The sequence below is a fragment of the Amaranthus tricolor genome, chromosome 8 (genome assembly GCF_026212465.1).
Source record: "Amaranthus tricolor cultivar Red isolate AtriRed21 chromosome 8, ASM2621246v1, whole genome shotgun sequence".
NCBI classification, from domain to species: Eukaryota; Viridiplantae; Streptophyta; class Magnoliopsida; order Caryophyllales; family Amaranthaceae; genus Amaranthus; species Amaranthus tricolor.
In genome coordinates, this window is record NC_080054.1 from 20,326,246 (window position 1) to 20,342,904 (window position 16,659).

General features: G+C 35.4%; 1 protein-coding gene across 2 annotated transcripts; it reads left to right on the forward strand.

Moving 5' to 3' along the window:
- The first annotated feature begins 10,002 nt into the window (after positions 1-10,002).
- Positions 10,003-16,495, forward strand: LOC130820266 (uncharacterized). 2 transcript variants are annotated; one of them, XM_057685579.1, is made up of 12 exons: positions 10,003-10,142; positions 10,414-10,766; positions 12,781-12,863; positions 12,964-13,099; positions 13,424-13,896; positions 13,983-14,030; positions 14,420-14,594; positions 14,685-14,797; positions 14,896-14,992; positions 15,102-15,321; positions 15,430-15,583; positions 15,937-16,495. In XM_057685579.1, exons 2-12 carry the CDS (start codon positions 10,538-10,540, stop codon positions 16,327-16,329), a joined length of 2,121 nt encoding a protein of 706 aa, XP_057541562.1. In that variant the 5' UTR covers positions 10,003-10,142; positions 10,414-10,537; the 3' UTR covers positions 16,330-16,495. The 2 variants fall into 2 exon arrangements, with proteins under 2 accessions (XP_057541562.1, XP_057541561.1); XM_057685578.1 differs by lacking the exon at positions 10,003-10,142 and having other exon boundaries at positions 10,448-10,766; positions 15,916-16,495.
- The last annotated feature ends 164 nt before the right edge of the window (positions 16,496-16,659 follow it).

A 16,659-nucleotide genomic window follows, 5' to 3' on the forward strand; every position in this document is an offset into this window, starting at 1 on the left:
TACGAGATGTTTTTAAATAAATTGAAAAAAAGTGACTACAACTAGAACTGTTCAAGAGTGACCCGACTCGAAAATCCGAACCGAAATCGAAAGTAAACCGACCCGAAAAGGTGTTCCTTTTTTTGGTTTATCGAACCGACAGTACCCGAACCAAAATTGTACCCGAACTGGTTGACAACCGAAAATGGGAAAGTTGAACCCGAGCAGTAACCGATTTTTATAACCGACACATAAACGTTAACCGAGATTACTCGAACCTAATAATGACCGACCCGAGTCAAATCCTGTAACGTTTGAGAAATTAATATTATGAATTTAAAATAAGTATTAGAATGAAAATTATTTTGGGTCGAGTAGAATAAATAATCGTGAGATAAGATAACAAAATAAATAATTAATCAAATAAATATACCAAAATCAGTTTTGTTCTCCCCTTTCTACTATTCATCATCTCCTTCCTTATTTTTTTTTCCAAATCCCTTTCTCTTTCGCTGCACACAAAGGAAAAACACAGATAGTCCTAAATTCCAACCTCTGATTCTCGATGAAGCTAGCAAGACCTGCAATCTTGTTAGACATACTTAGTCTTTTTTCACACTCTTGTTAGAGAAATATTGATATATGTATATATATAGTCTTATTTTTGTATTTTACTCATATGCTTAATAATAAAAAAGGAGAGGAATAGTCTCCCATCATTAGCTTTTCTTTTCTTCATCTTTCTCCTTTCCAGTTTATCATCTATACTCTTCATCAATATACTCATCAAGATTTTCATCAGATTTTCATCAAGATCTTCAAAACTAACATGGTATCAGATGTAAAGGTTCTCATTGCTTCAAATTGCAGTTTCGATTATCTCTCAATCACTTGATTTCAGTTTCGATTGTTCTTCCTCACTCTATCTTCGCCAACGAAAATCAATTGATTTGTTCATTCGCAAAACCCTAAATCAAGATTCTGGTTTGTTCTTTCTTTATCTTCTGCTTGATTATCTTCTGGTTCGCAAATTGATTGATTGATTGTTTAGATTGTTCGTTCAATTGGTTTGTTCACGCTGGTTTCGAAAATTGGTTTGTTCACGCTGCTATCTTCTGATTGGTTTGATTGATTATCTTCTGCTTTATCAATTGTTCGTTTGTCGTTTGGTTGGTTTGTTCGCTATCAATTGTTCACGCTGGTTGCTTTATCTTCTACTATCTTTATCGCTGGTTGGTTTGTTCGAAAATTGCTGGTTTGTTCGTTTGTTCACTCTATCGTTTGCAATGACAAATCAAGATCCTAATTTGAGTTTTCTTGACCATTCCGATCCTCTATTTCTCCATCCTGCTGATCATCCTGGTTTATTGTTGGTCTCTAAACCATTTAATGGTTCGAATTTTGGTTCATGGAAGAAATCTATGTCAATCGCCTTATCAGCAAAGAACAAATTAATCTTTATCAGTTCCAATTCTCAGCCTCTTATCATTGATCTGAAGTTTCCTCAATGGAAGAGATGCAATGATATGGTTACTTCCTGGATTTTGAATGTCTTATCTCCCGACATCGCTGACAGTGTTCTTTATTCGGATTCCGCTCACGACATCTGGAAAGAACTTGACGATCGCTATGGTCAAGCAAATGGTGCCAAGCTGTTTCAATTAGAGAAGGATATACGGTTATCAGGCCAAGGTACGAACGACATTGCTGGATACTTTACTAAATTAAAGAAAAATTGGGATGAATTAAACACTCTATCTTCTCTACCTATTTGTTCTTGTGGTGCTGCACAAGCTTTGCAAAAATTTAATGAAGACCAACGTCTTATTCAATTCCTTATGGGTCTCAATAGTGATTACAATCACATTAGAGGTAATATTCTCATGATGAAACCCTTGCCTTCTATTAGTCAAGCTTATGCATTATTATCTCAAGAAGAAAAACAAAAAGAAGTTCATGCTTCATCACAATTCATCAATGAATCAGCATCCATGTATGCATCCAATCATACTCAGGTTCATCCGCAATTTTTCCAGCATCCTCAAAATCAGAAACAAAAGTTCGATGGCAAAAGACTCATATGCACTCACTGTAAGAAGTCCGGGCATCTTGCAAATAAATGCTACAGAATTGTAGGCTTTCCCAAGCATTTTAAGTTTACTAAAAATAAGAAATTTTCTGGCAATGTTATGTACCAGCAACTCAATGAAGCTTCACATGATCCTCGTATCACTGACAATGGACATCCACATGATCCTTCAGCTTTACAAACCTGGAACTCTACCAATAATCCTTCAAATATATCTCAAACTCAGTTCGATCAATTAATGACTATGATGAGTAATCTACAAAACAATAATAAACCTAATCCTCCATCTGGCGATCATAATACTCCTCCTTATTCTGCAGAACATACTAGTCAAGCATTTACAGCAACTAATTTTTCTGGTATAACAGCTTTTTCTCCTCATTTTTTTTCTGGAAATTGTATTTGTCATAATGGTTGGTCAGCTGTTGATTATACTTGGATCATTGATACTGGTGCTAGTGATCATATGTGTCATAATGCCAATTTATTCACACACACACGCATCCTTCCCAAAGCATATCACATTACTTTACCAAATGGTCATGTTGTTCATGTGCATAAAGTAGGTTCGGTACACATTCACCCAGATATCATTCTTCATAATGTTCTTCATGTTCCTCAATTCAAGTATAACTTGCTTTCAATAGGCAAATTATGCACTCAGGCTTCTTCTTTTGCCCTTTTCACTAATTCAAAATGTTATTTTCAGGGCCCCTTAATGAAGAGGCCTCTGGAACTTGGTGAAATGCACTCAGGGCTGTATCTTCTACAACATATTCCTACCTTCCACACTCTGAAAGAATATAATTCTACTGATTCTACTCAATTAGACAAACTTTGTAATATAGTTGATTTTATTTCTACCAATAAATGTACTCCCAACTCTTCCATAAATGTATTGGCTAATAGACATAAGAATGTTGATACTCCTATCTCTACTCTTTCTTTGAATACAGCTTTATGTAATTTTGTTCACAATGAAAATGGTCATATTTGGCATCAACGCTTGGGTTACTTGCCCTTATACAAGCTCCAACAGCTTTCATTTTTTCCCAATAACTCCATTGATAATATTAAAAGTTGTAATATTTGTCCACAAGCTAGACAACACAGGTTACCCTTTTCTCTAAGCCAAACACAATCTTCACATCTTTTCGAACTTGTTCATGTTGATGTTTGGGGACCTTATCACACAGCCACTCATGGAGGATATCACTATTTTCTCACAATAGTTGAGGATTTTAGTAGAGCTACATGGACTCACCTTCTCAAAACTAAAAGTAATGCTTTTCCCCTTCTACAAACCTTCACTGAAATGATCTATACTCAATTCAATGCTAAAATCAAAACTTTTAGATCTGATAATGCTCTTGAACTAGGATCCAGCAAAGCTGCCATTTCTTTTTTTCAGTCTAAAGGCATTCTTCACCAAACTAGTACTCGAGACACTCCTCAACAAAATGGTATAGTTGAAAGAAAACATCGCCATTTGTTAGAAACAGCTAGGGCCCTTCTCATTCAATCTAAGCTACCCATAATCTTTTGGGGTGATTGCATTCTCACAGCTACATATCTTATCAACAGATATCCAATGAAAATTCTTCACAATAAATCACCTTTTGAAATCTTATTTGGCCATCCTCCTTCTTATTCTCACCTTCGCTCTTTTGGATGTTTGTGTTATGTATCCACTCTCAGACAAGGACGTGACAAATTTCAACCACGAGCTTCACCTTGCATTTTATAGGATATCCTCTAGGTAAGAAAGCTTATAAACTATATAACATTGATACACACAAAATCCACATATCCAGAGATGTTGTTTTTCATGAATCACTGTTTCCCTCTCTCAAACACATCAACTCCTTTCTTCCCTTTGCTAATGACACATCATTTGATTTTCCTTATTTTTCATCTACATTCACTGAGTCTGTTCCTCTTCACTCTACTATCAGTAACTCTTCTTCACATCCCACTCAAGTTCCTGTTCTCAGAAGGTCATTTAGAACACCACGTCAACCACCCTATTTAGATGATTATATTTGCAGTAATGTTCAATTGCATCCTTCAGAATCTGATATTGATTGCACTCCTCATTGTCCTCACACACTAACCTCATTTTTTTCTATCCCCAATCATCTATGTTGTTTTACTAATTCAACACTTAATAATTCTTTGAATCCCCTTAATCCTGAAATACATGAACCGAGAAATTATGAGGAAGCTGCTGCAATACCTGCTTGGCAAGATGCTATGCAACAAGAATTTTCTGCTCTTGAAGCCAATGACACATGGGTAGAGGCTGCCTTACCTAAGGGCAAAAAGCCTATCTCTAGTAAATGGGTCTACAAGATCAAAAAACGTGCTGATGGTACTATAGAACGATACAAAAGCAGATTGGTTATCAAAGGCTGTACTCAAAAGGCTGGAATAGATTATACTGAAACTTTTTCACCAGTTGTTAAAATGACCACCATACGAAGTCTCATTGCTACTGCAGTAAAAATGAATTGGCCAATGCATCAATTAGACGTCAATAATGCGTTCTTACATGGGGATTTGCACGAAGATATTTACATGAAACCTCCTCCTGGCTTCACTCTTACTGATCCTACAAAAGTTCTAAAATTAAAGAAGTCTTTATATGGTCTCAAGCAAGCATCTAGACAATGGCATGCAAAGCTTTCTACAGCACTCAAATCAAAAGGTTATATTCAATCCAAGAATGACTACTCTCTTTTTTATAAATCCATGGGCAAGCACATTATATTTGTAGCAGTATATGTGGATGATATTTTACTAACTGGCAATCATTTGGAGGAAATACATAGTCTAAAATCTTTTTTGCATTCTACTTTCAAGATAAAGGATTTGGGATCTTTACATTACTTTCTTGGCATTGAAATATTAAAGGTCTCTAATGGTGTAATCATGACACAAAGAACATTTGCAGCAGACCTATTAAAAGAATTTGATCACTACACAGCCACTCCTGCTCATTGCCCTTTAGAAGCAAGACTACAATTACGACATGACTCTGGCAAGCCCATTATTGATCCTACCATATACAGAAAATTGGTTGGCAAATTGAATTACTTAACAAATACAAGACCAGATCTTGCATATGCTGTACAATTTTTGAGTCAATTCTTGCAAGATCCTCGAGAACCTCATTGGCAAGCTGCTCTACATACCTTAAGATATTTAAGACAGGATTATACTAAAGGTATCCTTCTCAATGCATCTTCTGATCTAAAACTTGAAGCATATTGTGATTCAGATTGGGCTTCTTGTCCCAACACCAGGAGATCAGTCAGTGGGTATTTTATTCTATTGGGTGGCAGTCCCATTTCATGGAAAAGCAAGAAGCAAGCTACAGTTTCTTTAAGTTCTGCAGAGGCTGAATATAGATCAATGCGGAGGGTTACAACTGAACTTGCGTGGCTTACAAGGTTGTTACATGAGTTTACCATACCTACTGTTATTCCTGTGCCTCTCAAATGTGATAACCAGGCCGCTATCTACATTGCCAAGAATCCAGTATATCACGAGCGCACTAAACATATTGCCCTGGATTGCCATTTTGTGCGAGAAAAATTGCAAGATGGCTTGATCAGTTTGTCCTACATTCCCACAAAGCAACAGCTAGCTGACGTTTTCACCAAAAGTCTATCTGGGCCCGATCATCATCTTCTGGTTTCCAAGTTGGGGATGTCATCACCCTCCAACTTGCGGGGGGGTGTTAGACATACTTAGTCCTTTTTCACACTCTTGTTAGAGAAATATTGATATATGTATATATATAGTCTTATTTTTGTATTTTACTCATATGCTTAATAATAAAAAAGGAGAGGAATAGTCTCCCATCATTAGCTTTTCTTTTCTTCATCTTTCTCCTTTCCAGTTTATCATCTATACTCTTCATCAATATACTCATCAAGATTTTCATCAGATTTTCATCAAGATCTTCAAAACTAACAAATCTCTGATTTTCGATGAAGCTAGCAAGAACCTTTCTTCTTCCTCTGAGTCTTTCGAAACACCACAACAATGGCCATCCTCCTCCTCTGATTTCAATTGAAGCACGTGGGTCCTCCCTCCTTTGCTTTCAACTTTTGAAGAAACAAGATCCCTTATTCTGCATCTGATTTTAGAATAGGGATAAAGCAACAGCAGGTATATTCATCTTGCCTTTTTTATCTGATTTTCGAATTAAATAAGCAAACCATAAATCACTAATTTCATTGAGCATCAAGAACTGAATAACCAAGCTTTCCATTCAAGCCATTCAAAACCTAACTACCCTTTCCCCATTTCTCTGACTTTCAGATATAGATGTCGCAGAAGTCAGTGGCTACTGCCTCATCTTTCCCTTGATTCATTGCCGCCAATTCAGAGGTAAAAATTGTATTCCTCTTAATTTTTATTCTATTTTTGTTATTCTTGTCTTTTAATCCTCATAAATATCGAGATTATCAATATTTTCTATGTTATTATATTTTCTTATTGTTACTCATCATAATATTATCCCCACATTGAGATTAATTGGATGTTTTGAGAAATTATTACATACATACTAGTTCTCTTTAAATTAGATGCGTCTAGTGGATTGATGTTGAGATCAAGGATTTGTTAGGAAAAGTTTATTATTGATAAAGTATGGGTCAATTTGATGTTCTTGAAAGTTTTATAAGGTTCTTTGGAAGATTATTGATTTTGAATTTGTATGTCTACTTTTGCGTTTAAGGAAACTTATATAGCGAATAATGGATGTTGGTGAGTTTGGTGGATCTTGATGATTAGTATCAAATGTATGAACATAGAAATTAAGAAAATTGGTCAAAAATGTTTATTATTCGTAGGGTTAATGATGATTTGAAGGTCTTGAATGAATTAGGAGATACTTTGGAAAATCATTGATTGTGGGATGAAATATTTATTGTTTATATTGATTAGACGATTTGATATTCTTGAGGAGATTATTAGATTCTTTTGGGTATTCTTGATTTTGGGTTTAATGATTAATCAGAATGTGCATAATTCTTTAATGATTAGAAATGCTAGAGTAGGCTTTTGTTTAAGCTGCAGTATTAGGATGACATTTAATAAGTTATATGTTAGTATAGTAGTATCGAACGCTCTACAATGATGTTGTGATCTTGTTATGCTCTAGGAGACGACATCATCGAAGAACCCTTCTAGTTGTAAGTTGGATTCGTTACCTTGAAGCGACATTATCGGTGAGTAGTAGCAGTCCCTTAAAGGGTTTGATCAGACTACATTCTTGAAAATAACTTTTTACTAAAGCTCTTTGAAATTGGAAATAGTTGAGACAAATGTTGTTGTGAATGCTTATGTTGATATTATGATATGGTCAATGGATCGGACTTGCGTGCTGGTCATTGATGGAGTTGAGGAACATTGTTCCCTACTCCCTGTTTTTGAAGCGAATTGTCATTCAGATATTGACTAGCTTCACCCGAGAGCGACATAGCCTTAGAGCTATGGGGCACCTCTCAAACTAGACTCCCTGTGCGCACATAGATCTAGGAAAATGATGTTGCTTTAAATCTTTGTTTGGAATTACTGTGTTTTGTTGTTTTGGATTGTTACTTCTCATTCAGTAAACCTGACCCCCTGCTGTTTCCGTTTTTTTAGTGGTTTGCAGATCGAAACTGGTCAGGAACGATGGGTTAGCGGTGATGATTAAAGTTACAGAGATGTTATATTGAGCTGAGTACGTGAGAAGTGTAGTATTATATTAGGTTTAGACTTGATTATGATGGTTACATTGGACTTATAGAGTGACTTTTATGATTACTTTGTGATTTAGTTAGATGTTTGGATTTAGAATTAGCTGATACAGCTATGTCACAGAACTGGTGACTCCGTTGCTCAAATTTTGAAACGGTGATTTAAGTTTCTTGGAAAACAGACCCGTGATGACCCTGTTTACCTAGTCAACGGTAAGTCGGATTGTTACAGTTGGTATCACGTCACCAAAGAAGCCACGTAGGAGGCAGAAGATTCCATGAGACGCGATTATCCCTGGTTATTTACTCAGTCAGGTATTTCTATGTTTAACGTTTTATTATTGTTGCATCTCCTTAGTCTTAGAAGGTTAAGTTCGAGGACGAACTTAAAATCGTAAGATTTCGGAATAGTACTAGGTCTTATCAATGCTTGGCCTTAAAGTTTGGTTGGTTCTCATAGTTAGTCGTGTAATATGAATTCTTACGATACATAGAGTATGAGTAATTGGGTAACATAGCTTTATGATACGTATGTTACCTGGATATTTGGGTATGTGCTTGATACTTAGTTTAACTTCGAGGACGAAGTTCATTTCAAGTTGGGTAGAATGTAACATTTGAGAAATTAATATTGGGAATTTAAAATAAGTATTAGATTGAAAATTATTTTGGGTTGAGTTGAATAAATAATCGTGAGCTAAGATAACGAAATAAATAATTAATCAAATAAAAATACAAAAAATCAGTTTTGTTCTCCCCTTTCTATTCATCATCTCCTTCCTTATTCTTTTTTTTCCAAATCCCTTTCTCTTTCGTTGCACACAAAGGAAAAACACAGATAATCCTAAATTCCAACCTTTGATTCTCGATGAAGCTAGCAAGACCTGCAATCTCTGATTTTCGATGAGGCTAGCAAGAACCTTTCTTCTTCCTCTGAGTCTTTCGAAACACCACAACACTGGCCATCCTCCTCCTCTGATTTCAATTGAAGCACGTGGGTCCTCCCTCCTTTGCTTTCAACTTTTGAAGAAACAAGATCCCTTATTCTGCATCTGATTTTAGAATTAGGGATAAAGCAACAACAAGTATATTCGTCTTGCCTTCTTTATCTGATTTTCGAATTAAATAACCAAACCATAAATCACTAATTTCATTGAGCATCAAGAACTGAATAACCAAGCTTTCCATTCAAGCCATTCAAAACCTAACTACCCTTTCCCCATTTCTCTGACTTTCAGATATAGATGTCGCAGAAGGCAGTGGCTACTGCTTCATCTTTCCCTTGATTCATTGCCGCCAATTCAGAGGAAAAAATTGTATTCCTCTTAATTTTTATTCTATTTTTGTTATTCTTGTCTTTTAATCCTCATAAATATCGAGATTATCAATCTTTTCTATGTTATTATAATTTCTTATTGTTACGCATCATAATATTATCCCCACATTGAGATTAATTGGATATTTTGAGAAATTATTACATACATACTAGTTCTCTTTAAATTAGATGCGTCTAGTGGATTGATGTTGAGATCAAGGATTTGTTGGGAAAAGTTTATTATTGATAAAGTATGGGTCAATTTGATGTTCTTGAAAGTTTTATAAGGTTCTTTGGAAGATTATTGATTTTGAATTTGAATGTCTACTTTTGCGTTTAAGGAAACTTATATAGAGAAATAATGGATGTTGGATTGAGTTTGGTGGATCTTGATGATTAGTATCAAATGTATGAACATAGAAATTAAGAAAATTGGTCAAAAATGTTTATTATTCGTAGGGTTAATGATGATTTGAAGGTCTTGAATGAATTAGGAGATACTTTGGAAAATCATTGATTGTGGGATGAAATACTTATTGTTTATATTGATTAGACGATTTGATATTCTTGAGGAGATTAGATTCTTTTGGGTATTCTTGATTTTGGGTTTAATGATTAATCAGAATGTGCATAATTCTTTAATGATTAGAAATGCTAGAGTAGGCTTTTGTTTAAGCGTCAGTATTAGGATGACATGTAATAAGTTATATGTTAGTATAGTAGTATCAAACGCTCTACAGTGATGTTGTGATCTTGTTATGCTCCAGGAGACGATATCATCGAAGAACCCTTCTACTTGTCAGTTGGATTCGTTACCTTGAAGCGACATTATCGATGAGTAGTAGCAGTCTCTTAAAGGGTTTGATCAGACCAACATAAATATGTTGTAAGATGGATGGAATCAACAAGTACTCATAGTGCTCTCAAAAATAAGGATGTGAGTATGAAGAAAAAAATTGGTGAGGCATGAGCTCACTCAAAAATAATATAAGTGAAGAGTGTATAGGTACGGAACAAGTGTCCCACCAAAAATTATTATGGTACAATTTATAATGTAATTAAATATTTGTATTCAGTAAATGTGATACAATATTTTTTTGGATCCAACTACAAAATTCCGCGTGCACCCAAAACTTATAGCAATGTTTTCATTTAATTAACTATCATCGACTAAAAATAATACAATTATCGGAGCTTATTAATCATTTTCTAATAATTTATTTAGTAGTATAATTGGCGGGTTAGATAAAATAATTTCACCAATGTTACTAATGCAGAAGTTCATGATTTGCTTTCGAGTTCAAAGAAAATATATAACGTGGACACCGGACATTCATTAAAACAAGTGCAGTTTCATTTCGCAACCCAGTCATTAGTGACATCCGCAAACAAATTAGAGCAATGAAATTTTTGCGTTTCCTTAACCAAAATCTCAATCAAGTTATTCAAAGTATAAGTATCCACAATGAAGCAAGGAGGAGCACCTATGGTCTCATCTTTCTATACAAGAGACATGTTTCTACAGTTCCCAGAAGATCTCTTTGTAAAGAAGATGACTCAATTTTGCCAGTTTTAATCGTGGGTGCTGGTCCTGTTGGTTTAGTTCTATCCATTCTTCTCACCAAATTAGGTATACCCTTTTTCTTATTTTCATTTTTGAGTGCATAATTGATTATTTTGTGGCTATATGTATAAAGATCGAGTGTGCATTGCTTATTTTCTCAAAATGAGGTAGGAATTTGGAAGGTTGAGCTCTACATTTTTGCTCTATTACTGTTTTTTCTTTTGTATATGGAATTTTTTATATGGTTTGGTTTATAGGTCAAATGTGAAAATTGATTATAGTTTATGGGGCATGCTAATTTGGAAATACCCATTTGCTAACGCTTGAGAACAAGCGTGAAACTGTGGACAAAAATGAACTGTTAGTTCTTTAATGGATTTGTTTTGTGATTTTTTAATGTAGATTTTGAGTGAAATTTCTATATTGATAAGTTCTTGAAAATATTAATGTGAATAATATAATCTTTTGTTAATTTCCCTACAATAAAACTAACTATCGATTAACCATGAATAATACCAACTTAGAGGGATGTTTTCCTAAAATATACCAACCTTAGTTTATTGACTAATTTACCAATTTTTTTGACTTATAATCACCTATAGTTTGATTTTTAACATGTTAGAGATTTTCTAGGAAAACACCCCTTTTATGGTTAATCAATAGTTGGTATTATTGTAGGAAAATTAACTAAAGGTTGTATCATTCACGGTAATTTTTCTTAAGTTCTTTGTATGTTGTTTAGAATGCGAATTTAGATAGCTCACAAATTTTCTATATGGGTGTTAATATAGCTGTTAATGGCTAACTTTGTGAGTTGTGACAAAATTTAAAGAGATATATGTGCATATTAATTGACTTGGTCCTTATTATTCCGTTCTGGTCAACATTTGAGATGATTACTGTTTAAAGATGAATTTGAAGTGGGTTCTAAAGATGCAGGGTGGGTTCCTTCCAATAGGAGACATAGTTAACCTTCTTGCTACTGAAAAGCACCCTCCTTTGTGAGCTTTAGCAACCAAAATTTGGATGAACCACATCATTAGCATCAAATCCAGGAACTGTAACTACATTTGAATCTTTGGAGTCTAGATGATTGAGGAATGACATGGTTCTTAATTACACTTCCCAGTTCACATAAGTATCGTTCTATAAGGGTGCTCTTGCCTATACGGCATTAGCAACTAGGTGTTAACTCAAATAACCTCTTGAAAGTTGAGCCTCTTGCGTGCAACTTTATCAGTTTGAGGACGAGGGAAAATGAGACCTTGATTCTCGAGGAATGAATTAATGTTTGATGTCTTTATTCATGAACTTAGATAGTGAGTTTGGACTTTGGAGACTAGGATACTTAAAACTTTACCAGGTTCCAGACTGTAAGGAGCGACATTACCTTTAAAATCTCATTCTAAAATCTCCTTCCTTCTCCACATTGATGAGAATGCTCTTATCATGCTCCAATCTCGGTGGCCATAGAGGAAAAACTCAGGTCGCAGATATGTTTTAATTCTCTTGAGTGCATCATCACCACCTTAGTAACTTTGATGAAAATGCACTTATCATGCTCCAATCTCGGTGGCCATAGAGAAAAACTCAGGTCACAGATATGTTTTAATTCTCTTGAGGGCATCATCACCACCTTCGTAACGATTTGTTTTTAATATTGTGGTTTATTGATTGGGCGTGATGCTACAGAGTCCTGGAGTGCAAGTTTATGAAGTTTTGGGCTACATTTGATTGTTGATAAACGGATTAGGAAGTCTAGATAGAAAGTAAATTGTTGGAAGGGTTTGGAGATGAGACAGCTTTTAACAAAGTTAGTTAGTTTTCTTGGTGGTTAAACCGAGTTACATGGCCTAATAAGGGTATAGAAGAAACAGATACTTCAAGTCACATAATTATCGGAGCTAGTTACTTGATTGCTTGAATGTACTAACATGAACTTAATTGCTTGTTCCAATAACATTGTCTATCCAAGCTAGTTACTCATGTGATATTATCTTTTCAACAATTATGATTACTTGATTAGTATAATATTGTGCTTTTGCAAAAGTTTTGGTGTGACATGTCCTTCTCCTTATAGGTGTGGGATGTGCCATATTAGAGAAGAGCAAAGCTTTTTCTTCACATCCTCAAGCTCACTTCATCAACAACAGGACCATGGAGGTAGGTTCCTTGCATTTGTAGATGGTACTAGCTTGGTATGACTCTTCTTTTAAGACATCATGACACGTTACCACATGTTACATTTAGAATTCTTTGTCAGGTTTTTCGCAAACTAGATGGTTTGGCTGAGGAGATCCAGAAATTTCAACCGCCTGTAGATTTGTGGAGAAAGTTCATATATTGCACATCCCTTTCTGGTTCTGTACTTGGCTCAGTTGACCATATGCAGCCTCAAGGTACAAGTATTTTTATGCTGTAAAACAAAGGAAATTACATTACTAATGTACAAGAATCAGAAACAAAAGGCACCGTTTCTCTTGTTTGGCCTAGAAGGTGCCAAATACAAATCTCTTGTAACATATTATGATCCTCAAGTATTGTAGGCCATCATGTAGTTGCATGGGTGTTCTAATCATACAACAACAGTGCCAAAATCCAAAAGATTGAAATTGACTACATGAACCAATACATCAGTCTTAATGGTCTTTACATGAATTTTCAATCTCAATTATTTCGATTAATGAATACCTAGTACTTTATCAGGGTGCATTCTTTTGCAGATTTTGAGCAAATTGTCAGCCCAGTCACTGTTGCTCATTTTTCTCAGTACAAGTTAATCAAGTTACTTTTGAAGAAACTAGAAAATCTTGATTTCAAAATTCATGAAGGTGATAGAGTTGTTAGAGACAAAGAGATTATGATGGGCCACGAATGTCTGTCCTTTTCAGTGACTGATGATTGTATTGATGTAACCTGTTCTTTTCATAAGAAGGGACAGACATTGAAGAAGGATATCCGGTGTGGTTTTCTCGTTGGCACAGATGGTGCGGGAAGTTTAGTGAGGAAGCTTGCTGGAATTGAGATGCAAGGTGAAAATGATATGCAAAAGTTAGTTAGTGTGCATTTTATTAGCAAAGGTTTGGGAAGATATCTACTCAAGGAAAAACCAGGCATGCTTTTCTTCATATTCAACACAGAAGCCATTGGGGTTCTCGTTGCTCATGATCTTCAGCAAGGTGAATTTGTACTGCAGGTATTTACTGATGCCACTTTTTCTTGCTAATATAATATATTTAGATGTGGGTTTCTCTTTGTTTATATTTTTTGGTGAACCAACAGGTACCATATTATCCTCCTCAGCAGAATCTCGATGATTTTACTCCCAAGGTATCCATCCATGCTTAATGTATAATTTGGCTAACAATTATTAGTGCTTTGGTTAACAATATCCCTTGTCATTATAAGTTCATGGACATAGAACCATGACTCCGTGCAGGTTGAATTTAGATTTTATGGCTGCACTTAATGACATTAATTATGGAGATGTCATGTGTTAGGGCCTGTTTTTTTCAACTGATTGGAGAACAGGCCATAGGTGAGGAAGGAGACTTGTTTGATGCATCCTTTATTGTACTTGCAATTTTGGAATTTGAATGTTCTCCTCAACTGATTGTAGAATAGGCCCTTACGGCGAGGAAGGTGACCTGTTTTTCGTATCCTGTGTTTTACTTGATGTTTTGTAATTTCAATGTCTTTAAAATATGTTTTCTCTTCAGAGGTGTGAAGATTTAATTTTTAAATTGGTTGGTCATGAGCTTGAAGATGTCGCTGTAATTGATATTAAGCCTTGGGTAATGCATGCTGAAGTTGCTGAAAAATTCTCGTCCTTCAACAACCGAATCCTTCTAGCTGGTGATGCTGCTCATCGTTTCCCGCCTGCCGGTGGTTTTGGTGAGAAAAAATTCTCCCTATTGATGTGTTTCTTGAACTTCCTGTTATGCTACTGTGCACTGTAGTTACTATCTTTCATGCTTTGTATAGGCATGAATACAGGAATTCAAGATGCTCACAATCTTGCCTGGAAGCTGGCAGCAGTAGTCAATAGTATAGCTCCTACCAGGCTTCTGAACACATATGAAACAGAACGGAAACCGGTATTGGCATATTTGTTTTGGCCTACTTTTACTTCATTATCCCCTGAATTTCTTCTCGTTGTTTTTTTTTTTACTTATTTACCATTTCTTCGTTCTAGATTGCATTATCCAATACTGCACTCAGTGTACAGAACTTTAAAGCAGCCATGGAAGTCCCCGCTGCACTTGGGCTTGACCCTACTATTGCAAATTCAGGTGCTCAAACAACTTTACAGCGTTGACATTCCCGTTAACTTCATTCGTCAATTACTTTTCTTATGTTTTTGCATTGCCCATTACGAGTTGTTTTATCTTTCTTTGGCAGTTCATCGTGTAATTAATGATGGTCTTGGCTCAATTTTACCATCTAGAGTTCAGAGAGTGATTTTGGATGGTATATTTAGTATAGGCCTATCACAACTTTCAAAAACTATTTTGAATGAGAAAAATCCGCTTGGCCTGTCAAGGCTTGCCCAATTGAAGCGTATTTTTGAAGAAGGAAAGAGTCTGCAACTTCAATTTCCTGCCGAAGATCTTGGTTTCAGGTGACGTATTTATAAAAATTGTATATAGATTCTAGCTTTACTTAGCGCAATACTTCATGTTTTCCATTGATTTGAGGAGTTTCTAACGATTATAAATTCTATCTTCAGATACAAAGAGGGAGCTCTTGTATCAGGAAGAAGCCTCACTCATGATGCTGACAATGTTCCCACTGGCCGTCGGAGGGATTACGTTCCATCTTCTGAACCCGGTTCACGACTTCCTCATATGAAACTGAGATCATTATCAAGTGTCTCTAACAAGGTATACTGGGTTACTTCATTTAATCTTGTTTGTATCTGTTTTTATTCGGTAGTAAGATGTTTTCTCATTGATGCTTTCTTATCATGAGGAAATTGCTTATATCTAGACTAGGGGTGTTCAATGGGTTGGACCAGAAAGGTAGGCCCATTTGAAGCCCATATTAAGTTTAAAAGGCCCGTATCCAACACGGCCTATATTTACTTAAGCCCAGCCTGACCCTTATACGGCCCATTGAACACCCCTAATCTAGACTTATTTACGCAAAATTGTTTCTAGATGCCGCAATTATTTTTTCTTTAGTGCATTCTGTATGTCGTGCTGCTTATTTACAGTCTCCTGCAATCATTTTGAAGGATGTGTTTTCAACACTAGACGTTGTATTGGGAGATAAACTTGAATTTGCTCTCATAATCGCACCAATCGAGTCATCTTACAATCTAGCTCATGCAATGGTTAAGGTGGTTGAGAAGTACAAAATTTGTGTCAAGGTTTGCGTAATTTGGCCAAACAACCGTGCTAACGACTCTGCTCGGTGCTATGAGGAGACTTATTTAAACGTTGTAGAGGTGAAGAAATCACCAACTTCTTCATCATGGTGGGATTTATGTGGGATGAGTGATAAAGGAGCCATTCTTGTGAGGCCTGATGAGCATATTGCTTGGCGTGCGAGATCAGAAGTTCGATACCCGAGTTATGAAATGGATCGAGTTTTTTCTGTTGTTTTGGGACATACAAAGGAAATATGAGAACTTTTTTGTTGCATAGCAAGATTAAAGGATGTCAGCTATAGTATATACAATATTGAAGAACTATTAATTAGATTTTTAGAAGTTGAAAAGAAACTTGTACATATATATACCATAAATTTATTGAAATGTTCGAATTATCAATTTGATTTCCCCCTTTTTTTCTTCTCGTTAATTTTACCCTAGTGGCTATTTAATAGTTCATATATCCTCGATCTCATAGTTATAATTATGGATTTAGAATTATTATTATTGTTGTTGTTTGGCCATGATAGTGAAATGTATTGACTATTTACTCTCTATTTGGCTGTTGGTACTGAATGACGGTAA